At 43.4% G+C, this 26639-nt stretch overlaps 1 protein-coding gene across 1 annotated transcript in view; it reads left to right on the forward strand.

Moving 5' to 3' along the window:
* TSR1 (TSR1 ribosome maturation factor) overlaps positions 1-26639 on the forward strand; it is a 46818-nt gene that overhangs the window by 16254 nt on the left and 3925 nt on the right. Inside the window, exons 2-12 of the mRNA XM_073616609.1 lie at positions 6759-6862; positions 8163-8379; positions 9295-9429; positions 12145-12575; positions 14874-15027; positions 18531-18712; positions 19068-19267; positions 19342-19504; positions 21620-21730; positions 21831-21963; positions 22703-22819. Of these exons, the coding sequence (XP_073472710.1) occupies positions 6759-6862; positions 8163-8379; positions 9295-9429; positions 12145-12575; positions 14874-15027; positions 18531-18712; positions 19068-19267; positions 19342-19504; positions 21620-21730; positions 21831-21963; positions 22703-22819 (1947 nt within the window). The remainder of the gene's footprint in view (positions 1-6758; positions 6863-8162; positions 8380-9294; positions 9430-12144; positions 12576-14873; positions 15028-18530; positions 18713-19067; positions 19268-19341; positions 19505-21619; positions 21731-21830; positions 21964-22702; positions 22820-26639) is intronic.

Below are 26639 nucleotides of genomic sequence, written 5' to 3' on the forward strand. Positions count from 1 at the left end.
AAAATGGCACCAGACAGGGGTGCCCACTCTCCCCGCTGCTGTTTGTGCTAACTCTGGAACCGCTGTTAGCTACGATCAGACAGAGCCCGGACATCAGTGGTATTAAAATCGGGGAAGACGAATACAAAATAGCAGCATTTGCAGACGACGTCTTGCTATACGTCACACGTCCAAGGATCACTCTCCCCAACATACTAGCGACCCTCAGAAACTATGGGCGGCTTTCAAACTTCCGAGTAAACACAACTAAGTCGGAGGTATTGGAAGTCGTAGAAGAAAAAGGGGGGGATAAGGCTTATCAAAAGGGCATACCTTTTAAATGGGGGGTAAAGGAACTGAGCTATTTGGGAGTAAAAATAACATCATCTAAGGAAGAAATGTTTCAAGTTAATTTTATGACTCTCCTTAATGAGACTAGAACAGAACTAAATAGAGTCCCGCGAAATAGACTATCCTGGGGTGGGAGAATAAACCTCCTTAAAATGTCGATCTTGCCTAAAATCACATACAGATTCCAAATGCTACCACTGGCAATCACACAGAGTTTTTTGAACAAAATGCACACACTTTTTTTAAAATTTATATGGAGAGGGAAGAAGGCACGCGTAAATTACACACAATTAGCGAGCAGTAAGAAGAAGGGGGGTTGGGGAGCACCTGACATCAAAAAATACTACACAGCTATAATTTTATCACGTGTACCAGAGTGGATTAATAAGAATAAACAATGGGTGAAAATATCGAATTTAAAGAGCGGGGTAGACCTGGGGAAAAATATTTGGATACCACCACATGTCAGAAAACTTAACACAAAAACATTCGATATCACGACACACGTTCTAAACACTTGGGATAAAATTCACACCAGAGAGAGGTGAAAATATAACTCGCCGCTAATCCCGCTTAAGGGCACAGACTACTTCCCACCGGGGAGGGAAGAGGTGGCTGGAAAATGGATTCTGAGCGAAGAGGTTCAACTTAAGGATATTACCAGTCAGGGAGCGTTATGTGACTATCAGGATCTTAAAGCAAGAGAAACCCGGTTGATGTTGGATAGTTGGAAATATAGGCAGCTCAAACACTTTGTGGAGTCACTCCCGCAGCCAATCAGATCAATAGAAGACCTCTACCCCTTGGAGAAAGCACTTATAAAAAAAAGCAGGAGGGGAGGAATGTCAAGGATATATAAAAGCCTGATAAAAATGGGAGAGATAGATCGACCAAGATTTCTCGGGAAATGGGAGGAGGAATTAGGAAATAATATCAGTAACAAGGAGGAGAGGAGAATCCCGAGTAGAGCAAATGGCATGTCAGTAAACTATAAGATAGCGGAAATGAATTATAGAGTAATGACCAGAATGTATATCACCCCGGACTTAGCACACAAAATGCAGGAGGAGACCTCGCAGCTCTGCTGGAGGGGGTGTGAGGAAGTTGGGACAGCTGCGCATATCTGGTGGTCGTGCCCAGAAATAAGAAAATTCTGGGAGGAGGTGCGAGGGATTATATATTTGATAACCAACAAAACAATCCCGGACGACCCCTGGGTATGCCTACACCATGGTAGTAATATACCATCTAAAAACTACCGGAAAAGCCTAACACCACACCTCCTCAATGCGGCCAAGAGTCTCATCCCTAGATACTGGCGAGGCAGTACGAGACCCTCAAAGCGGGAGTGGCTCGACAAAATAGATGAAATTTATTATATGGAATATCTGAGGTATAGCGAAGGATTGGAGATGGGAGAGTATGAGGAGATCTGGAGAGACTGGGTCAAATTTAAGGCCTCCAGCCAAGCAGCTGAGGCGTGGGAGGACAAAGCAGAAAACTCACACTAAATGAAGCATTTAATTCAAGATCGAAACCATCTTACTTCAATATGCTATAGAAAGACTAGAAATAGTAGGAAGGGATCATCATCAGTCCGAGGTTGCGTTGGGGCTCTCCCTCCATTAAACAGGGAGGGATTTGGGGAGGGAGGGGGATAGGGGGGAGGGTACATTGAAATAAGATACGGAATTAAATAAGGAATGCAAAAGGCAATTATATGCATAGAGTATACATGGGATATCAAGAATATTTGCAAAAAAAAAAAAAAGAAGAGTGGGTGATGTGTGACATAAGCTTCTAAATGTTGTGCATAAAATGCCAGGACAGTTCAAAACCCCCCCAAATGACCCCATTTTGGAAAGTAGACACCCCAAGCTATTTGCTGAGAGGCATATCGAGTCCATGGAATATTTTATATTGTGACACAAGTTGCGGGAAAAATACTTTTCTTTTTTTTTTTTTTTTGCACAAAGTTGTCACTAAATGATATATTGCTCAAACATGCCATGGGAATATGTGACATTACACCCCAAAATACATTCTGTTGCTTCTCCTGAGTACGGGGATACCACATGTGTGAGACTTTTTGGGAGCCTAGCCGCGTACGGGACCCTGAAAACCAAGCACCGCCTTCAGGCTTTCTAAGGGCGTAAATTTTTGATTTCACTCTTCACTGCCTATCACAGTTTTGGAGGCCATGGAATGCCCTGGTGGCACAAAACCCCCCCAAATGACCTTATTTTGGAAAGTAGACACCCCAAGCTATTTGCTGAGAGGTATAGTGAGTATTTTGCAGACCTCACCTTTTGTCACAAAGTTTTGAAAATTGAAAAAAGAAAAAAAAATTGTTTTTTTCTTGTCTTTCTTCATTTTCAAAAACAAATGAGAGCTGCAAAATACTCATCATGCCTCTCAGCAAATAGATTGGGGTGTCTACTTTCCAAAATGGGGTCATTTTGGGGGGGGGGGGGGGGGGTGTTTGTGCCACCTGGGCATTCCATGGCCTCCGAAATGGGGTCATTTGGGGGAGTTTTGTACTGCCCTGCCATTTTAGCACCTCAAGAAATGACATAGGCAGTCATAAATTAAAGGCTGTGTAAATTCCAGAAAATGTACCCTAGTTTGTAGGCGCTATAACTTTTGCGCAAACCAATAAATATACACTTATTGACTTTTTTTTTTACCAAAGTCATGTGGAGAAATACATTTTGGCCTAAATTCAGTTTATTGGATTTTTTTTATAACAAAAAGTAGAAAATATAATTTTTCTTCAAAAATTTCGGTCTTTTTCCGTTTATAGCGCAAAAAATAAAAACGGCAGAGGTGATCAAATACCATCAAAAGAAAGCTCTATTTGTGGGAAGAAAAGAACGCAAATTTCGTTTTGGTACAGCATTGCATGACCGCGCTATTAGCAGTTAAAGCGACGCAGTGCCAAATTGTAAAAAGTGCTCTGGTCAGGAAGGGGGGGAAATCCTTCTGGGGCTGAAGTGGTTAAATAAGAGATCTGGGGTCAAAAAGACCTCAGATCTCATATTTACACTAAAATGCAATAAAAAAAAAATAGTTCTTTAACCACTTCCCGACCGGCGCACGCCAATGTACGTCGGCAGAATGGCACGGCTGGGCAAATGGGCGTACCTGTAAGTCCCATTTGAATTCCCCGCCGTGCCATTGCGTGCACACCGGCCGGGAGCTCCGTGAGTCGGGTTGCGGGTCCTGCGGACTCGATCGCCGCAGGGATACCCGCGATCGCCTCATGGAGAGGACGAACGGGGAGATGCTGATGTAAAAAGCATCTCCCCGTTCTGCCTAGTGACAGTGTCACTGATCTCTGCTCCCTGTCATCGGGAGCAGAGATCAGTGACGTGACACACACAGCCCATCTCCCCTACAGTTAGAACACATCCCTAGTACTGACTTAACCCCTCCCCGCCCCTAATGGTTAACCCCTTCACTGCCAGTGTCATTTACACAGGAATCAGTGCATTTTTATAGCACTGATTGCTGTATAAATGACGATGGTCCTAAAAATGTGTCAAAAATGTCCGATGTGTCCGCCATAATGTCGCAGTCACAATAAAAATCGCTGATCGCCGCCATTACTAGTAAAAATAAAAAAAAAATATTAATAAAAATGCCATAAAACTATCCCCTATTTTATAAACGCTATAACATTTGCGCAAACCAATCAATCGCTTATTGCGATTTTTTTTTTTTTTTTCAAAATTATGTAGACGAATACGTTTCGGCCTAAACTGAGGGAAAAAAATGTTTTTTTTAATTATTTTTGGGGGATATTTATTATAGTAAAAAGTTAAAATTAATGCGTGTTTTTCAAAATTGTCGCTTTTTTTTGTTTATAGCGCAAAAAAGAAAAACCGCAGAGGTGATCAAATACCACCAAAAGAAAGCTCTATTTGTGGGAAAAAAAGGACGTCAATTTTGTTCGGGAGCCACGTCGCACGACCGCGCAATTGTCAGTTAAAGCGACGCAGTGCTTATCGCAAAAAGTGCTCTGGTCAGGAAGGGGGTAAATTCTTCCGGGGCTTAAGTGGTTAAGAGCTTTGGGCGGAAGTGACGTTTTGACGTCGCTCCCGTCCTGCAATGGTATGGAGACGGGTGGGGGCGATCTTCCCCCACCAAGGAGAAGGATCCGTTCGCCTCCGCCGCTCCCAACGGCTCCGATAAGCGGCGGAGAGCGGCAGGAGGCCCTCTCCCGCCGCCGATAAAAGTGATCTTGTGGCCAATCCGCCGCAGAGAGCACTAATATCGGAAACCGGACCGCCCGCTGAAGAAGAGGATACTGGGTAGCTGCTGCCATAACAAAGATATCCCTTTTCAAAGATAAGACGTATATCGGCGGTCCGGAAGTGGTTAATTGGACAGCTGGTGATGCGGAAGTGACATTGTGTGAATGTATTAAAGTGGGGGTCCACCTATCTATTGTTTTTTTTTTTTTGGAGTTCATTCACAAACTTTTCATGATTATCTACTCACATGTTCTGTGTAATAAGTCCGCCTGTGTCCGATTTCGTTGTAAAGAATAACTTATAAAATTCACTGAAGGCGGTTTCCATCTTCATTGTGGGCATTTGAAGCCCACAAGCATGTATTTCCTGGATGCGGTGAATGCTGTGCTCCCAGCATTCACCGAGATGTTGTGATGACGCTGTTGCACAATGCATGCTGGGAAGCCTGAGACTAGCTCCCAGGGGACTGTGGGAGGTCTGGGAGAGGCTAGAAACACGCCTACTTCCATGGGAGGAAAACCAGGAAGTGCTAAGAAGATTAGAAAAAAAAAAGGTAATTACGGCGATTTAAATTTTTTTACACAGCATGTCAGCATCTAGGCAAGGAAGAGAATGCATAGAGATAATGTTCAAAATTTGGGTGGAACCCCACTTTAATGCAGTGCATGTTATCTCAGCTTGCAGAGCTTGGATTCATTGAATGAGTTTACCAAAAATGTAAATATTGCAGAATATGTAGCCTCATGCTACATAACTAAGCTCCAATCCATGCTGAATAGACTAAATTATTAAGGTATCTTCAATAGAAAGCTATCTTTAGATAGATTTTTACTCCAAAGGCATTTTAATAAAATAAACTTTGATAAAAATAAAAAAAAATCTATTTTAAATAAAGCAAATCCCGTTTTTTTTTTTTTTTTTAAATCATTGATTTATATCCACCCTGCCAGAGGCTAAGCCCTCACCCTGGTATAGGCATCTAGTTTTTTTAGCCTAGAAACACAGCGTAAGGACCTAAGCTCCCTCCTGGGAATCTTGGTCCACTTTTTTTACAGTGAAAGTTTTCCCCTGTAAAAAAATACTTTAAGCCTTTTAGATCTTCTCTCAAGCTGGGCGACAGGTTAGATAAAATAGATCCAATAGTCACCCCAGGTTGACTTATGAGCGTATACAGTCATTTAACTTTGTACTGGGTTCGTTGTGACATCCCGGTGTGGACGACGGGCAACCTTGTGAGTGTTCCTCACGAGGGGGGGGGGGGGGGGGCACATATGACCATTCAGGTCTACGGGATGGTTGCTCACGTGTCAGCAGGCCTTTTTCAGAAAATATATATTTTGGGGAGTTTACAATAATTTTGCTAAAAAATGCAGATTTTAACATATGCCAAAAATTAAAAAAAAAATGCCCCAGTAGACAAGTGGTTAAACACATCATAACCAATAGGCTACTTTCACACTGAGGCGCTTTACAGGTGCTATAACGCTAAAAATAGCGACTGCAAAGCGCTTTGAAAGAGGGCTTTAACACTGGAGCGCTGCGCTTGCAGGATGGTAAAAGTCCTGCAAGCTGCATGTTTGCAGCGCTGTAGGAGCGGTGTATACACCGCTCCTAAAGTGCCCCTGCCCATTGAAAGCAATGGGCAGCGCCGCAGCAGCGCCGCAGCAGCGCCGCAGCAGCGCCGCTTTGCGGGCGGTTTTAACCATTTTTTGGCCACTAGCGGGAGGTAAAAGCGTCCCGTTAGCACCTGAAAACCCCCACAAAAACTTTGGTAAAGCGTCAAAAATAACAACGCTTTACCGCCGACGCCCCCAACACCCCAGTGTGCGATGTATTTTTCAATGAAACCTGCAAACTGTTTGCATGTGTGGTTTATGCTGGAGCTGCTGCCAGCACTTCTGAAGCACAGTGACACCTGGAGGTTTCAAACAGCACAGCAGCCGTGTCCGGGAAGGAAGCCTTGTGCATGTTAGGTGTTTTTTTGTTAATATATTTTGGGGGGCGCACCTATTATGTCTATGATCTGTTAACTGGTTAAAGAAGCACTGCATTTAAAACTTGTTTTTATAAGACCTCTGTCATATACAGAAATAATTTCTGTACTATTTCATGGATATAGAGTTTGTATTTATTAGTGTTCCAGTCTGTGACATGAACAATTTTTGTTTTCAGGACGTGTCTCTGCAAAAGTACTAAGTAAAAAGATTAAAAGAGATCTTAGCAAACTGGACAGAAGGCATAAAGCCAACCAGATTCGTCGACAGAGGAAAGATTCTGTAAGTACTTTGTCATTTTTCTTCTACGTTTTTTTTTTTTTTTGATTAGTATTGAATTGGATCATTTTGATTACGAAGAAAAATTGAATACTGTTCGGTGTACTTTTCTTTTTTTTCATACTAAGTTACATATTCAGGACAAGTTTCCAAGGTGTTACCTCCTCTCGGTCCAAGCAGTCTTAGACCACGCAGAAGGGAAAGCCCTAAAAGCTTGTACTGAAAAGGTAACTTAGTGCAAATAAAAAATGCCGCGTACACACGAGCGGACTTTACGGCAGACTTTGCCCGGTGGACTTTTCGACGGACTTTACGACGGACTTTCTGAATGAACATACTTGCCTACACACAATCCACCAAAGTCCATCGAATTTGTACGTGATGATGTACGACCTGACTAAAACAAGGAAGTTCATAGCCAGTGGCCAATAGCTGCCCTAGCGTGGCTTTTTGTCCATCGAACTAGCATACAGACGGCGGACTTTTCGACCAGACTCAATTTCGACGGATTAATTTAAAACATGTTTCAAATCTAAGTCCGTCCAACTTTTGAGCAAACAAAGTCCGCTGGAGCCCACACACGATAGAATTGTCCGACGAAATCCAGTCCGCCGGGCAAAGTCTGCCGTAAAGTCCGCTCGTGTGTACGCGGCATAAGTATAACAGTCAGTACTTTATTTTGTTCCAAGGTCACTAGTATCCCTACAATCACTCTAAAGCTAAAGTTGGATAATGCCTTTGCTAAAGGGTGTTGGACATTTACCTCCCTCATGAAGCCTTACTGGAAAACATCTAGGATGTTGCCAAGAGATGCCTAGCTGTTACTGTTAATCTTCACCATCATAGGAGTGAGCTCTCAATCTCTGACCTACTGCATCAGGGAAGAGAGAGAGCATATGTGAGGGGGTTTGAATCGGAGAAAAAGCTTGCTCCTGTAATGGTGAGAATGAACAACAGCTAGGCTTCTCTTCGCAACGTCTTAGGAGTTTTTCAGTCTGGCTTCATGAGGTACATAAATAGCCTAAACCTATAGCAAGGACATCATTCAGAGTTGGTCAGAACTGCACAGTTTATTATTTACAGACACCCCTTATCTGCATAGGCTGCTTTTTAGTCTAGCATCAGAAGTAAAGTCATAGCACATGATCCATATTTATATACTGGCAGCCATGGAAATGAATAGATCTGTAGTGTATTGCATGCTGCAGAGGGACAAGTTTTATCTAAATTATGTTGCTTTTATTGCTGTATAGGCCAAGCCATTTATCTCTTATATGAGTTATGTTTTTTTTACCATCTGCAGGTTCTCTCAGAGAAGCGTCACCTAGGAAGTAAAGATGGACCGCCACACCTTGTTGTACTGGTTGCATTACATTCTAGGGCAGTCACAAAGAACCTCCTGGACCTGATACAGATTAATGAAGGTGATATTCTGCAGGAAGTTGATGGACAAAGTTGCAGTTTTGCTCTTGTCTGTCCTAAGCAGAAGCAGAGATGGTGCTTTGTTGAAGCGAACAAAGGTGAGAACAAATGTTTTATTATCTCTTGGTAAAGCATTTGTGTTGTTTTTGTGTTGCATAGGATAAAGTAAGAGTTTAAAGCTGCGTTTTTTTTTTTGTGTGCGTCCCATTGGGAAAATTTTCCTTCACTTGCTGTCTTGGAGCTGCAACAGGAAGTGTGACGCAATCTCTACAAATTGAGGGGAATTCCACTTTTAGACATCTGTCACCGGAACAAACGTTGCCTGTCAAACTTGCCCTCATTTCATGTTCTAGATTTCCCATTGCTTGCTCTCTATACAATGGTAACCAGGAATAAAAGAGAGGATCATTATGTTCAGTTGGGACACCGACAGCAAAAAAAATCTTAAGTGATTCTAAACATTGTAATTTAAAAAAAAAATAATAACAAACATGTTACCTGCTCTATGCAATGGTTTTCAACAGCGTAGCCCTGATCTTCTTGTTTTTGGGTCCCCTGCTGGCTGTCCTGGCGCCTCCCCCTGCCATGTGCCCCCAATGGCAAGCCCCTTGCTCTGGGGGCACTCAAGCAGGCTTACACCCGAGCCGCGCCCCTGTGAATAGACATTTTGCATTCAGACACAGAGCGTGGCTAGCTGCTGCCACCCCCCCATTCTCTCCTCATTGGTCCACTTGTTGTGATTGACAGCAGCAGGAGCTAATGGCTCCCGCTGTTGTGTGAGCCAATGAGGAAAGACCGACCCACTGCACTCATGCACATTGCTGGATTGAGATCCGGCTCAGGTAAGTATGGGGGGAAAGGCTGGGGGGAGCTGCACTCAGTGCATAGAACCACTTTATAGGCCTTTTAATCCTTACCTAACTATCCAAAAAAAGGTCTTCATACACTTTTTAAGAACACTACAGAGTTTTCATATGGTTGTCTTTTAAAATATTTTTATGCTCTGTACTCAGATGATCTGCATTCTTTGCTGGACCTGGCTAAAGTGGCTGATACCCTCCTCTTTGTTCTGGATCCTCAGGAAGGATGGGACAGTTATGGAGATTATTGCTTGTCCTGCTTGTTTGCCCAGGGCCTGCCTAGTTACGGTAAGCAACTGTAATAAAAACATAGTCTGTTATTACTAGTTTAGTTTTGTTCTCAATTTTTTTTGTAAATGACTTTTTATTGATATTTATAGTACAGGCATACAACATTAAGCTGCACAGCGCGGCTAAACAAACAACCAGGTCACATTAGGTTGTAACCAATTTCCAACCCCCCCCAACACGGTCAACATTTGCCCATACAAAAAAAAAAATTTGCACAGTCTTCTGAGGAGACAGATATATGATGCGCTGGGGCAATGATGCCCCTGTCAACCAGAGGAGATGATGCATATACAACATTTCCAGATCTCCCACCCTCCACCTCATCAGGAGAAGTAAGGACCCTAAACCCTTCAGTAAATTATAGCTTTATAAGGTATTTACTTCAAAATCACCCACCACCTCAGGAACTCCAATCTCTTGTTTATGTAGCTATAACAAGGACCACCCGCCAAGTTGCCTATGGGTCTAATCTGAAACCGTGTCTGTGGATGCCATCCAGCCTCCCCACACCTTGTCAAACTTGGCCCCAGCCCCCCTTCTCAAATAAGTTGCCTTGCAAAAAGGAATTGCTTTGTTGACCAAGGACTTCCAAGAAGCCAAAGTTGGAGCAGTAGATCACTTCCATGACAGGATAATCAGTTTTTTGGCATAGAACAGCAGGAGGGTGAGGAGAGTTCATATAGCCCTAGTGGTAGCCAGTGGCTCAACCAAGCTCAACAGGCATACTTCAACCGTAAGGGGGACTGAAAAGGATGTGACCGACCGGATACATTTTGCTACATCTTGCCAGTAGGGCTTGATATGTGGACAATCCCAAAAAATGTGCATGAAGTTTGCAAGGGGTGCCGAGCGCCTCCAACAGGTAGTGGTGGCTCCCAAACATCCTAGCTAACCTACAACCCCTGGCAAAAATTATGGAATCACCAGTCCCAGTTCGGTCACAGATGTTGACTCCAGTTTCCTCCCATTTGTTCCTCATTTGTTTTGTTGTACATTTTCTGTTTTCAAGGTATATTGCTTTAAGTTTTCTGTCTTGACGCTTTGATGTCTTCCTTGGTCTACCAGCATGCTTGCCTTTAACCACCTTCCCATGTTGTTTGTATTTGGTCCATGTTTTAGACACAGCCGACTGTGAACAACCAACATTTTGTGCAACACTGCGTGATGATTTACCCTCTTTACCTTCATACTAACAAGCAGATTTAATCTGATGCAGGTGTTAGTGTTTGTAATGAAAATTTACAGGGTGATTCCATAATTTTTTCCTCAGAGTTGAGTGATTCCATAATTTATTCCCTGTGCTTGTTCTATAAATCTAACTGTTACTGGCCACCACAATTATTTTTCTTGATTTCTTTTAGTGTTTCTTAAAGCCAGAAAGTTGCCATTTGAAATGCCTTTAGTTTTTGGCCATGTCTGTGATCTGCTTTTTTTTCTACAACAATAAACAACTGAAGGAACATCCTCAGGGACTGGTGATTCCATCATTTTTGCCAGGGGTTGTAGCTGGAGTAAAATAAATTCTATGCAGAAATTTAAACAGGATCAGATGATCTCTAGGAGAAATTAAACATTGAAATGGGGCCCCCCAAATATCATCCCAATCGTATCTATCCAAACCAGGGGCCACTGCCTCCCAGGCCAGCCTGCAAGTCCTCATCAACATGACCGTTTCGGGAAAAAGGTCTTTGTACAGACTGGAGACCGGTTTAGACAAGGGGTCATTGCGTGTCAGTAGTTCTAGGTCACTAGGGTCAAGGTCAAGAGGATCCCCATCAAATTGAGAGCAAAAAGCATGTCTTATTTGAATATATCTAAAGAAGTGCGAGTTTGGTAGGCCATCAAAGGTCATCAGGGAGCCATTCGATATTATGTGGTGTAGGGTCTTAATACCGTATTTAGTCCAGACTACCAGGTCTGTGTAATCACAAAAAATGCGTTTAGGTTTGGATTTCTCCATAGGGCTAGATTAGGGGAAAATCTGCTAGGCTTAGAAGGTCTGAACCCTTGGGCCATGGACCATGCCTTAATAACTGAACGCATGGAAGAGGTGAGTAAGTACGGAGCCCTTGATCCTCTGTATACCAAGAGGGACAGCGCCTCATATGATCCCACACAGGCAGCCTCCAGTGATACTGAGGCATCATCTGTGGGGGTAGTTATTTGTTCTCAATTTTAACACTCTGTATTGTTAGTGGATAAACCACAGTCATCTATTATTATTATTATTATTATTGACATTGACATTTATCAACCTGCCCCCCCCCCCCCCCCCTTAAGCAGAATTTACTTGAATTCCTTCACTCCCTCACTACTATATTTAGCCATAGAGGGCATCTCTTTAGAGCCTATGCAGGGCCTTCTTTCCCTGGTCCCTATAGGTATAGGTGATGCTTTTTACCTTCGCCTGCATGAGCAAAATGAGAGATTCACTTGAACCTTCATGTGAGCTATACCATATTTATTATTACCGCACTGATCATTGTACTGTGTGTGTGGTGAGCTTTAAACAGATGCATTGTAGTAATTTGCTTTTTCATGTTATACCATGAAATCAGATACCTGACTCTGGTTTTGGCATTGCTAGAATTATCTTTACTCCAGATTGTATTTGTGAGGCTCATAATAAAGAGTTACTGTATCTCTTTTATAATGAGGACAATTGAGTATGTGCATCATTTCTAATCAATTGTCTGTTTACTTTTGCTTTAGTTGTTGCTGTGCAAGGTATGAATGATATTCCAATAAAAAAAAAGACAGATGTAAAGAAGCAGCTGAGCAAAGTCATTGAGAAAAGATTTCCTGATGCCAAACTCTTTCATTTGGACACTGCACAAGAGGCTGCCATACTCTTAAGACAGATGGCAACTCAAAAGCAGAGATATTTGGCATACCGTAACTGCCGATCATATATGTTGGCACACAAAGCTGATTTCCAGCCATCTGATGACACAGGCCTGGTGGGAACATTAAAAGTGTCTGGGTATGTGAGGGGACAGGAACTCCGTGTCAATGGACTGATTCACCTGGTTGGCTATGGTGATTTCCAGATGAGTCAGATTGATGCCCCTCCAGATCCTTACCGATTGAATGATCGTGTTCGCAAAGAAAAGGCAAAGAAAGGACAAGATATGGAGATAGAGGTATGTTTTTGGTGAGACATATCTGTGGTTATCTTTTGAACTCTACAAACTCTTAACAGATAACATTTAAGAAACCCTGAAATTATTTGATTGAATTCTCTTGAATACCTATTTCTGGTAGCCTCCTTTTGGTATCTGGCGACACCATATTTTCATATCTGGCGACACCATATTTTGCTAGAGCATAAAGTGATTGTAAAGGTAGAAGTTTTGTTTTTATCTTAATGCAGTTGTTGCATTAAGATAAAAAATCTGCTGTGTGCTGGAGCCCCCCTAATACTTACCTGAGCCCATCTTTATCCAGCGATGTGCACCAGTGCTTTGGCTGTCTAGGACACCCCTCCTGCCATTGGCTGACTTTGATTGGCTCCAGCTGCTGTCAGTCAGGAGAGAGAGGGGGTGGGGCCGAACCGCAGCTCCGTGTCTGAATGGACACTGAGCTGCGGCTCGGCTTGGGTTCCCCCCATAGCAAACTGCTTGCTGTGGGGGCACTTGACAGGAGGGAGGGACCTGAGAAGAGGAAGATCCAGGCTGCTGTGTGCAAAACCACTGCACACAGCAGGTAAGTATAGCATGTTTGTTATTTTTAAAGCAAAAAAAAAAAAAAAAAAAACGAGACTTTAGTATCACTTTAAGAAAATAAACATTATCCCAGATTTCATAGTATTGGATCTTGAGGCCTCAATTTAACTGAGCTTTGGCCAAGAACAGCCTTCAGTCTTTGTGAGCTATTATTACTCTAAGTGAGCAGATCGCGGACAGGTGACTGGTAGATCGCGATTTGGGCTTGCTGACCCACCATTCCAGAGCATCAAACAGAGTGCAATGCAGAGGGACTACTTGTAAAGTTGGAGCTGTAGTAGGAAGCAAGAGCCACATAAGGGGTTGCCTCCTCTGTAGTGCTGGCTCCTGTCCCATGCGGAGTGATACCAACTGCACTCCACCTCTTATGCCGGCGAGTGGTTCCAGCAGCAGGAAAGAGGAAATCTGCAGGTCAGTGTGAGGCAATACACTGGGCATAATAGTATAAGGCTGCTTTCACACTGATGTGCTTCTGTATACCCACACTGAGGGTGCAGTGCAGTATACCTGCAGCTTTCCTGCGAGTTTGCCATAGACTTTTATTAAATCCTGCGGCTTTGGTACACTTCCTGAATGCAGGAGTTTTGATGTTGTTTCAGAAAGTGCACCACACCTGCAGGATATAATAGAAGTCTATGGCAAAGCACAGCTAGCCCAGGAAAGTTGCAGATGCACTGCGCTGCACCCGCGGTGCAGGTGAACTGCAGCACATCAGTGTGAAAGCAACCTTGTAGGGGGCTCAGAACAATAAGGGTTAATTTAAATCCGCAACTCGACTGTAGGGTTTTTAGGAGGAGTGTACTGGATGGCAGAGGAGATCGTGGACATCGCTGGAGAGAGAAGGAGCTCAGTTAGGTAATTGGAGGGGGTGCTGGGGGGGCTGCTACACAAAAGAAGTTGTTTGTGTTGTTTTTTTTTTTTTTTTTTTTATTTTAATGCATGGAATGCATTAAAGGGAGGTATGGGTTTGTTTTGTTTTTTTGCTAATCATTTTTACCTAGGTGGATGCAGCATCAAATCAATGCTGCAGCTGTCCCCCAGCATCTCTGCACTGTGAACCGAGCCACCGAATGATGGCTCGGTTCTCGCTCCTCCTGGAGTAGAGCGATGCTGAACTGTCAGTCAGTATTGCTCCTGCTCTGCTTCTCCATGCTTATTAGAGCGCTGAGCTGTGGAGGGGCGGGGAGAGGCTTTCTCAGCATCTCAGCTGAGCATGTACTGAGAGCCCTGACGGTTATCGGGTCTCCTTTCCTCACACAAGCCCTGCAGCTTTCAGCCCTTACCTTCATATGGGCTGACTGTTTACAAGCTGCAGGGCTTGTGAATGAACTACGAGGCCGCACATCAGTGACTTTGCAGTCTATTCAGAACTACAAGCCATCAGCTGCAATGGCTGACGGTAGTTGTAGTTCATGCATTCAGAGGAAATTGTGAATAAATGACACGGCCGTGTGGGTGGAGCCTCACACAGCCACGTTATTTTCAAATAGTGACAGCAGGTGTGGCAGAAGATTCCCCCCCCCACACTATCACAGGATGGTGGGGAATGGGGAAAGGATGCAGCTGATGGAACATGTTACATGTTCCACCCTAGATATGGATGTAACATGTTCCAAAAGGTTAACTTATCCTTTTAATGTGTGAAAAGTTTGTCATGAAAACTTTGTTCCTAAAAGGATTTGCCACCATGTGTTTTTGTAACTGCTTCCATTATAGGATGACCCTAATAATACAGAGATGGAAGAGGATGTGAAGGTCCTAATGAAAGCTGATCCAAATGTACAAGAGTCTCTGCAGTCTGAGGTGGTCCCTGACCCTATGGAGGGGGAGCAGACATGGCCTACTGATGAGGAGCTGAGGGATGCAGAGGGTGAGTCTTAGCATAGCATTCGCTTAAAAAAAAAAAAATCGTTATTTTTTTGTGGATTTGTTTCTCGCTCGATCCAAACAGGTCCACATTTGCAGGGTGCAATTAACTTATTTTTGAGCAGTCCCTTTTTTTTTTTTATTCACAACTGATTTAAACCTCTAAGTGGCGTGCAATCATGGGTTTAAATCAGGTGGTGAGGAGACAACATATAACCTCCTCACCACCTGTCAAACAAACTCGGATTGCTTTTCAGAGGAGCAGCAGTGCCTGCTGCACTTGTGAATGAGCCCTTAGTTGCACTCGGCAGTGGCACCCTTGGGGCTTATTCACACCTAAATTTGGAGGGGGGGCTGGTGGGGTAAAAACCTGCGGTTTTAAGCCCCTGATCCCGATCCCCTTTAGCTGCTGAGGCAGCAGCCAAAGGTGTACACATGCCGCAGCAGGTATTGTGCCCTTGTTGCTTTTCGTGGGTGCTACCGCCTGCCAGTCATGACCCATTCAAATGAATAGGACCACTCTGCAAGTGCCCTGCAACTGCATGCTTCTGTGGGGACCAAGGGGTTAAAGCATTTGCAGGGCACTTGCTGAGTGGTCTCATTCACTTGAATGGGTCAGGCTTGGCAGGTGCTACGCCCACCACCCATGACAGAGTGCATAACTCCTGCTGCGACTTGTGTACACTCCTGGCCACTGCAGCTAAAAGGGGTGCAGTGGTAAAACATGTCTTCACTATGGGGTTTAACCACTCCACAAACTGAAAATGTAAATTAATCCTTACTGTTCTGAGCCCCCTATAAGGCTGCTTTCACACTGACATGCTGTGGCTTATCTGCACCGTGGGTGCAGTACATCTGCAACTTTCCTGGGCTAGCTTCACTTTGCCATAGACTTCTATTATATCCTGCAGGGGTGGTGCACTTTCTGAAAGCGCACCAAAACTCCTGCATTCAGAAAGTGCACCAAAGCCGCAGGATATAATAGAAGTCTATGGCAAACCCGCAGGAAAGCTTCAGGTACACTGCACCCTTGGTGTGGGTATACAGCAGCACATCAGTATAAAAGCAGCCTTTTACGATTATGCCCAGTGTATTCCTTCACACTGACCTGAAGATTTCTGCTTTCCTGCTGCTGAGACCAGTCTGGAGACCACTAGCCGGGATAAGAGGCGGAGTGCAGTTGGTATCACTCCACATGGGACAGGAGCCAGCACTACAGAGGAGGTATCCCATTACTGTATGTGACTCTTGCGCCCTACTACAGCTCCAACTTTACAAGTAGTCCCTCTGCATTGCACTCTGATGCTCTGGAATGGCGGGTCAGCAAGCCCAGACCGCAATCTACCATTCACCTGTCTCCGATCTACTGGTTGCTGACCCCCGCCTTAGAGTGGTTTTAATCAGAAAAAGTGAACATTTGCATTGTTTTAGGGAACATTCTAGAAATGTTAAAGTGATTGTAAAGTCTTTTTTTTTGTTTTTCTATAAAAATAACAAACATGTTATTGTTACCTGCCTGTTGCAATGGTTTTGCGCAGAGCAGCCCAGATCCTCCTCTTCTCGGTGCCTCTTCTGTGCTCCTGGCCCCTCCCTCCTGTTGAGTGCCCCCACAGCAAGCAGCTTGCTATGGGGGCACCTGAGCCGAGCTGCAGCTCCATGTGTCCATTCAGACAAGGAGCTTTGGTTCGGCCCACCCCCTCTCTCTCTCCTGATTGGCTCCCGCAGCTGTTAATCAAAGCCAGTTAGCCAATGATGCCACTGCTGTGTCTCTGCCTCGAGAGTGAGAGTCCCGGATGGCCAAGACACTCATGCACATCGCTGGACAGGGATGGGGCTCTCGTAAGTATTAGGGGGGCAGGGAGGCTGCTGCACACAGAAGGCTTTTTACCTTTATGGATTAGAATGCATTAAGATAAAAAAAAAACGTATGACTTTACAATCCCTTTAATTGTCCCTAAGCAGTGCCCTTAAAACATACCTTTTTTGTCTCGCATTCCTCCTGAAAAATAGGCTACAGCCTCATGGCTGTATATCTGCAGTGTGTCATCTGAGTCACTCTGCTTGCTAGTCTGGGGACATTTGGACTGAGATTTGGGCATGTTACTACTGTGCTGTTTACAGTTGTTTTTGCTGGATGCTAGTATCGGTATCGGCACCGATACCGAGCATTTGCCCAAGTACTTGTACTCGGGCAAATGCTCCCGATGCTTCCCCCGATACCTGGAAGACAGCTGTGATCGGCGCGTGGGGGAGTTACAAGCTTCTCCCCCAGCGGCTTTCAGCAGCTTTAGTGACATACAGCGGTGATCGCTCACCGCTGACTGTCACTGCATCCTCCTCTGTCCCCCTCCGCTGTCCCCCTCCGTTCCTCTCTCCTTTTCTGTCCTTCTCCGCTGTCCCCTCCGTTCTGCTTTGTCTCTCCGCTGTCCCCTCCGTTCCTCTCTCCTTCCCTGTGTCTCTCCGCTGTCCCCTCCGTTCCTCTCTCCTTCCCTGTGTCTCTCCGCTGTCCCCTCCGTTCCTCTCTCCTTCCCTGTGTCTCTCCGCTGTCCCCTCCGTTCCTCTCTCCTTCCCTGTGTCTCTCCGCTGTCCCCTCCGTTCCTCTCTCCTTCCCTGTGTCTCTCCGCTGTCCCCTCCGTTCCTCTCTCCTTCCCTGTGTCTCTCCGCTGTCCCCCTCCGTTCCTCTCTCCTTCCCTGTGTCTCTCCGCTGTCCCCCTCCGTTCCTCTCTCCTTCCCTGTGCCTCTCCGCTGTCCCCTCCGTTCCCCTCTCCTTCTCTGTCCCCCTCCGTTCTGCTGTCTCTCTCCGCTATGTGAATGGAGAGAGTCAGCTGACTCTCTCCATTCACATAACTGAAACATTGTAATCTCCTGTGATTACGATGTGTCAGTTTATGAATGGAGAGGAGCCGCTGTCTTCTCTCCATTCATTCTCAGTGCAGCTGAGGCTGCAGAGAAAGGGACTGGGGAATCTCTATCCTCTGTCTCTTTCTCTTTAATCCCCAACAGGGCTGATTAAAAAAAAAAACATATAAAGAATAAAAAAAATATTATTGTAAAAAATAAAAATTGTAAAAAAAAACAAAAAAAAAAAAACACACACATACACCGTTCACCCCCCCCCCCCCCCCCCAAAAAAAGAAAACACTGTTTAAAAAAAAAAAAAAAAAAAACACTGTCGCGTGACATTAAAAAAAAAAGTATCGGTATCGGCGAGTACTTGAAAAAAAGTATCGGTACTTGTACTCCGTGGTATCGGGACAACCCTAATAGGAGTACACTGTTGGTTGCTGCTCCCTCATAGGAATGCCCACAAATTGGGCTTCATCTTGGGAGTAGAGCTACAGCCAACATTAATAGAAAGAAAATAGGTGCTTGTAATTTACAACGGGGGCCACTGATCAGAATGAGACCCAGTGCTGTATATGCATTTGGTCCCCTGGGGGATTCAAAAATAAGTTTTGTATGCTGTGGTGATACTTTATAAAAGTGGGATATTTTTTTTCCTCACAGATGCTTTAAAGCGAAACGTAAAAGTCCAGAAAAAGGTTCCTAAAGGTACATCCAACTATCAGGCAGCCTGGTTTTTAGATGATGAAGAAAGTGATGGAAGAGGGGAAAGTGAAGATGATGATGATATTGATGATGATATGGATGATGAGCAGGAAGATGCTATGAATGAAGCAGTATCTGAGGTGCTGAGAAAAAAAAGATTATATAATCCTATTGATAATTTAATAGTCATTTTACATATAAGTTCTTTTTATATCTTTTTTTTTTTTAATTCGATGTGTAAAGTTTTTATTTTGTGTTTTCCCTCAAACATGTTCCTTTTTTTAAAGAAGCTTTTATAGTACAGTTGTAAATCTCCCTATTTGTTTATACACTGATATTTTATACTCTTTATTTTAATAGCATGCTAAAGTTTTTGGCTCCGTAGTTTTGTTTATTGCAGAGCTGGTTTTAAGTCATTTGATACCTCAAAGTCTGAGTCCTCAATTGGACAAATGTAAATCATGTGTTCATTCTTTTCTCTTTTACTGCTGCTAGGAGGAGGAAGGCAGTGCAGAAGAAGCAGAGGAAGAAAGTGAGACAGTGACCATCCCAGACAGCACTCGGGATGACAAGTATGATGAGCACTTGGATGAGGCAGAGGAAGAACAGATGTTGGAGAAGTACAAGCAAGAGAGGCAAGATGAGATGTTTCCAGATGAGGTGGACACTCCACGGGATCAGTTGGCTAGAACCAGGTATAGTTCAGTTTATGCTCCTTCTGGAAAAAATGCTGAACAGTGCCTAGACTCATTGGTGTTTGACTTTGTAGGTTCCAGAAGTACCGGGGTTTGAAAAGCTTCCGTACATCACCGTGGGATCCAAAGGAAAATCTTCCAAGAGACTATGCTCGCATCTTCCAGTTCCATGACTTCTTCAGGACCAGAAAACGTGTCTTTAGAGAATTGGAGGAGGAGCAGAATGAAGGCATCATGGTAACTTATTCCCGTGCATTGCTTGAAAAGCAGTCTGGGTTCATAGACTTAAAAATAAAAGCTTTTAAGGAAATTTGGTGGTTTCTATCCCTTCAACCCTTTCGCTGCCAGGTCTGTATGTTTTACACACATTACCAGTGGCTACAGCCACCGGGATTGTGTGTAAATCTGACAAGCAGACTCTTGCCTACCAGAAGCATTCGGGTGACTGCGCTGCAGCCCGATTGCTTTTAGACAACCCTGTGTAGGAGCCCAAACCATGCATCCCGGGCTTCGCTTGCCCAGCTGGTGGGTTCCGCCAGGTAGAGGGGAGAGAGTAGAGCGGATGTGAGCCCTCCTCGTTGCTGACCCGGAAAGCGATGTGCTTGACGTCACTTCTGGGTCAGCATCTGTGTCCCCGGCCAGAATAGCCAGGAAAGAATGTACTGCAATGCGATCTGCATTGCATTACATTCAGTGGAGCACCCATCATATGGGCAGGTAGTTTCACACTGACCGGAAGAATCAATACACTACCAGAGCACTCAACAGTGCCACGGTAGTTCATTGAGAACTACAAGCCGACAGCCGCAAAGGATGTTGGTACTTGTAGTTCATTCACAGAACTCTGTGAATGAATGATGCTGCCGTGTTGGCGGAGCCACGCGTGCTTGTGCTCTTTTCAAAAAGTGACAGCTGGTACAGGGGACTTCTCCCCATACTGCTGTCACAGGGAGGCAGCGGATTGCTAAACAGCTGCAGGAGAGGGAACATGTTATATGTTCCACCCTAAAAATGGGTGGAACATGTAACCTGTTCCTGAAGGTGAACTTATCCTTTTTAAATGTATTTTATTTCAATCTTATTTTATTGACAGGAACAAGGTGACAATTGCAGTCATCATAGAAAATATTAACAAAAGTAAGGAAGGACAATAAAGTATGTGTAGAGCGAAGTTACAAAAAATTATTGTATCGTGCTCAACATGAGTATAAAAAAAACCCCATGGTTAGAGCAACATAATGAGGCATAACACAAGAAATACAAGACCCTCATTTTTCAGGTGGGAACATTATTTGTATACATCATGTATTACTACATCCATACTTATTCTAGAAACCGGTTATGTTGTGACGAAGTTAGTTGCAAGAGTCATATTCTGTATCGGGAGTAATCATTTAATAGATTCTGAAGGATACAATTATACCTAGAGGAGAAGGTGTTAGGATAAGGTAGGGGAAGCAGAAAGATTAGGAACAGGGATCGCTCCCCCATGGTCATGAGGCGGCGTTGCCTGGGTCACCCTCTGCCCAGGAGATGAAGTCCGACGAATAGCAGAACATGGACCATGAAGTCCAAGTTAGAGAGAACCGTTCTTCCTTATTAGCTTCCTCAGCCAACAGACATTCAAGGTCCCTAATACGATCTACTTCAGTAGCCCACTCCCGCAGGGAAGGTACATTTGTCGATCTTCAGTACCATGGACTCACTATTCTGGCCGCGGCCAAAAAGTGACGCAATACATCTTTTTAATGGACTTGAACGTTCCTGGGAGCATGGATAATAGAGCAACCTCAGGTGTAGGAGAGAGAGAGAGAGGGCGCCATCAGTTTGTTAAATGTATTTTAAATGCAAGCAGTGTGGGGTCCCTGAACTGGGCTTGGTATCTGCCTCTTGCTGTGCGGTTTACTGCAGGGCTTGGCTTTGGGGAGAGGAGAAGCAGCAAAAGCAAATCACTGTACTGCAAGGAGAGAAGCGCAAAGTGACAGGGAGCTTATCAATGTGTGGTTACTTTTTTCACTGTCCACGCACAGCATAAGAATGGGGAAAATATCAGTATTACTGAACTGCAGCTGAAAAAAGTTGAGTCTCTTCTCCTTCCAAACAAGGTTAATGCTGTGTGGCAGAGCTGTGCAAATGTCAGGACTTGATAGACATAAACACAAATCTTTTGGCTGATAAACAGCTCCCTCTGTGTACAGCAACTCTGCATTTAGCTGTTTCCCTGGAGTGCAGCTTTCACTTATTCTAAAAATGCTAGTTGCCTGGCTGTTATGCTAGATCAATCTGTCTAGCTACCCCAGCTGTCTATTTACTATATTGTTAATGGTAGATTTCTTTTTTTTTTTTTTTTAGGTTGGTTGGTATGTTACTGTTCATGTAAGTGGAGTACCTGTCTCTGTATCAGAACACTTTAAACAGGGGGCACCACTTGTCCTGTGTTCACTTCTTCCTCATGAACAAAAGGTGAGTGTTTTGAATATACTCCAGGTCACTGAAGTATATCTTTTGAACTTGATACGTTTTAGTTGAAGTTTGGATCTGTTTAGCTATATTCCATTGACAGATGTCGGTGGTAAACCTGCTGGTGAGAAGATATCCTGGGAACACTGAACCAATAAAAGCCAAAGAAGAGATGATCATCCATTGTGGATTTAGACGTTTCCGAGCATCCCCCCTGTACTCGCAGCACACATCTGGTATAAAAACTACTTGCTTTTCTCCATGTTTTAATTTTGTCACACTTATCCTGAAATTACCAGAAACTGCTCATGTCCAAGGTTAAAACATACTGATAATAAATGGAAAAAAAATGAAATTATAGTCACCTAGGTGGCTCCATACTGAGAATAGAGCCATCAAACACCTCTGATTGCTCAACTCTCGGTCTTCCGGCTGCAAAGAGATGGTGACTGTCAGTCACAGGCTCTCTGCTTTGCCCCTCCAGCTCTCACTGGAGCGCTGGGCTGGGCATGAAGCAGCTAGCTCCGTCTCCCAGCAGCGCAGCACTGAGGCTGAGCCAGCTGCCAGTCCAGGCATCTGGGTGGATCCCAACTGTAAAGTCAGGATCTTTCCCAAGCCTGAACCGTCTCTGTGAAGTCTGCTGAATTGGGTCACAGGAGTGCAGAATGACCCCCTGTATACTGTATTACTAAGTGTTCAAAGAAAATATATAACAGCACCATTGTTGAAGGATACGTTTTTAGCTTTGGAACATGTTTCATGTTCCACTGATTTTTTTTTTTTTTTTTTTTTTTTTGGGTGTAACATGTAAACGTGTGTTGTGTGTTTTTTTTTTTTTTTTTTTTTTACCATATACAGAGGAATTTGACAAATGACCCTTCGGACGGTACCACAGGTTACTGGATGTAAATGAGGTAATACTCTTTAAAATATACACAGGAATTTCAACCCTTTTTCTTTCTCCTCTCATTCCAGCGGACAAACACAAATCGGAACGTTTCCTGCGCTCTGATGCTGCTGTGGTTGCTACTGTATATTCTCCCATTACCTTTCCACCTGCCACAGTATTAATGTTTAAGCAGCGCAGTAATGGTAAGGACACTGGTGTTTATCACCTTCTCAGCTACTCAAAGTTAATCTAAAAGTCTACACTCTGGGATAGGCAGAAAATATATATTTGTGTACCACCCCTCCCTTCTGCATTGTTAATGACCCTAAAATTATTATTATTATTATATTTAAGTTTCCCTGTGTTGATAGCACTACTTCTCAGTCAGATAGCTTAGCTACTACAGCCTTTTATGTCTTCCAATCAACAATGAAGCAACCCAACCATCAATGAAGCAACCCTATTTTTTGGGATAGTACCGGATGTGTATACAGGGGTCATTGTGGATTTTGAAAGCCGATGACACACCTATCATTGCCATATCTCTGAATTAATAGTTTAAACATTGTAGTGCAACTGGGCAGAAACACTGTCAAATGAACAAAAGAGGTATGCATGGATGGCATATATTCCTTAAAGTGGATGTAAACCCTCTCCAATACCCAGTGAAGTGAACAGCATCAGATGATGCACAGAGATTAAACAAATCTCCCTACATAAGTTTTACTTGTATATGTGCTGTCTTCAGATTTGTAAACTTTAGAAAGAGCACATCTGTGGAGTCTTGGCATACACTGTGTGGCAGCTGATTGGAGGAAAGACACACACCCCCTCTTCACATAGGTAGAGGAATAAATAAATGTGCAGAGTAGGGCTGCAACTAACGATTATTTTCATAACCTTAAAAGTGTGGTGTATAATTTAGTTAATATGTAAAGTTTTTAAAAAAGGCAATTTATTCTCAAATATTTCTATGCAGTGGTAAATATAAATAACCATCTATATGGTTAGGGAGCAAAATATCGAATCCACTATGAGAATAACAGACAGAGGAGATATACTGTATATACTATTAGAGGAGATATACTGTATAAACTATTAGAGGAGAGATATACTGTATATACTATTAGAGGGTGAATCTGGTAAATATCAGACTCGGAGATCAAATTTTTTTATTAAAAAACAAACAATGTCTTCCTTCAAAAAAAATTTCATTTTAACAACGTTCGTTTGATTTTCTAATTGGTAGTGGGGTCAAATTGACGCTCGTTTTCAATCACAGTGACGGGAAAATTTAGAAATAGAAAACTTCTTGGTCAAAGGAATTTTCAGACAGAGTACAGGGGGTCCCCGGGTTACAAACAAGTTAGGGACTGTAGGTTTGTTCTTAAGTTGAATCTGTTTGTAAGACGGAACAGGTACATTTTTTAAGTGTAGCTCCAGCCAAAAAAACTATTTTTAAGCTTTTTGGATAACATAGGGAAGGGTTATCACCCCTGCAACATTTGTTTTGCTGTCTGTGCCCCTCTTCAGAAGATTTCACCTCACTTTCTGTCCCAATGACAATTGGATTTTGAAAATTTTGGGTTGTTTTGGAAACAAGCCTTGGTGATAAAGCATCAGTGGAGGTACCTTTTCCCCATAATAGCTCTTACAGGAGTGAATTTCCCTTCCTAGGGGTAGATTTCCTCTCACTTCCTGTTGTCTCCCTCCGTTTGTAAGTAGGAGTCGTTTGTAAGTCGCATGTTTGTAACTAGGGGACCCCCTGTATGTGGTTTTCGTTCAGAAATTACATTCATTTTAAAAACAGAATGTTAAAAACAAGTGAAAATTTCAAACAACATTCTTTCATTCAGTGAATGTACAAAGATTTTTCGTCTGAATATTCTTGTCTGAAAATGGATCCATGTGGCCAGCATAAGGCTTGGTACACACCTATGCAGTTTGCTTTTACGTTTAGTAACATAATGGGGTTAAAAAAACGAAAATGAGCCCTTTATAGTACAAAAAAAAGCAGGTAATCACTACTGTAAGGGGTTCATTTTTTTTACTGTATAACTGTGAAAGTAATACATACAGTAGCAATTATTTGCTCTTTTTGTACTATAAAGGGCTCATTTTAGTTTTTTTAACCCCATGATGTTACTGGCTGATTAATCGATTACGAAAATAGTAATCGATTAATTTCATAATCGATTAGTTGACGATTAATCGATTAGTTGTTTCAGCCCTAGTGCAGAGCTGTACTGTGAATAGACCAGCTGTCTGCTAATCTATTTTGATGCACCCACCTCAACACAAATTTCAGGCTGGTTATATCTCAGTTGTCGAAGAGCTTGTTAGAAGTTATCATGCTGATAACAGAAGAACCATGAATGGGGTTTACATCCACTTTAAGGGACTAATGTTAACCTTCAGCACAAGTGTCAGGACACAATGCCCGGAGATTCAGTACTTAAAGTGGGACTGTGGCTAGGCTATGGTTATAGAAATAATTATCTTATAATTATATTTAACAGGAAATAAATACACTTTAAAACAAGCCCTCGCTGACCTCTGTCGGCACAGCCACTCTGGTGCGATTGATCTTCAAAGTTTATAGCAGAATCTTCTAAGTTTTACTTTTCATTTTCCTTTAGTAGCTCAGTTACCCCCTGTCAGTTGTTTAATCTGTAATATAATACAAAGCAAGTGCACAAGAAGTGCGTAGAACAGGACTGCTAAGACCTGACTTGTACTTAAGACCCCTTTCACACTGAGCTGCCCCGGCATCCGTGGGTAAGCAGCGCTATTTTTAGCGGCCCTATTCGGCTGCTAGCGGGGCGGTTTTAACCCCCCGCTAGCGGACGAAAAGGGGTTGAATCCGCCCGCAAAACACCGCTGCAGCGGCGCTTTTCCGGCAGTATCACGGCGCTGCCCCATTGTTTTCAATGGGCAGGAGCGGTGTATTCACCGCTGTAAAGAAGCTGCTGGCAGGACTTTTTGTGACGCCCTGCCAGCGCAGTGCCCCAGTGTGAAAGAACTCAGGCTTTCGCACTGAGTTTGCAGCTGAGGCTTTTTTCATGTGCTATTTTTAGCACTGTAGTGCCTGAAAAAACGCCTCCATTGTGAAAGGGGTCTAACCGTTTCTATTGTGAATTTGAGGATGAATGTTCCACAGTACTTTAGCTACAGAAGGCTCAGAGGTTACTTTAAAGCTTATTTACTGCTTGTTTGAATATCATTTATCCTAGCCCCAGTTCTACTTTAAGTGGGCAGCCAGTGGGTGACCAGGTGATTAATCGCAAAGCATGTATGCAGCTAGAGGCATTGTCTGGTAACTTTTTATGAGCTTTAGACCAAACTCTGCTTGTTTTGGGCACTAACCTTTCAGGCCATTTGACGGGAACGGACACCATATATAGTGTCAAGGTTGTTGGGGAAGCTGTAGGTGCCGGCACTCACCTTGTCCTTAGCGACCAGTGACATCACTCGGCCCCATTTATTTACTGGCTGGGAATACTTTGTAAATGTCAGTTTACTTTTAGTAGGTTGTATACACCGTGCAGATATACCACTTCACAGGCAGGTTAGGGGCATCCTCCAGACATGATATTAAAAGGATCTCAGCAATTTAATGTTTCACTTTAAGTATCAATAAAATCACTGCCCCAGCCAACCTGAATATTTTATTTTTTTTGATTCACAGTGCCCAACCTCCCCATGCCATTTGTTTGACAATCCCTTCCTGTTAACCTAGGAAATGGCCAGAACTGATTAACATTCAGCTCCCACTGAATGCTTTAGATTCAGCACCTGAATTTCTGTGATATTCGCTGAATTAAACTGATATGTTCAGCTCATCCCTACTGGAAACCGCAGGGTTATGGCCTGTTATTGCCCTATAAGGTAGGACATTAATGCTGGCCGTACACTATACTAAAAATCGGCAGAAATTCGGTCATTTGACTAGTTTGTTCATTTTTCGGCCAGTTAATGGGCACAAAATCAAAAATAGCTGGGACGTTTTTGAGCCGAAAAAAC

Source organism: Aquarana catesbeiana, linkage group LG02, assembly GCF_042186555.1.
Source record: "Aquarana catesbeiana isolate 2022-GZ linkage group LG02, ASM4218655v1, whole genome shotgun sequence".
NCBI lineage: Eukaryota > Metazoa > Chordata > Amphibia > Anura > Ranidae > Aquarana > Aquarana catesbeiana.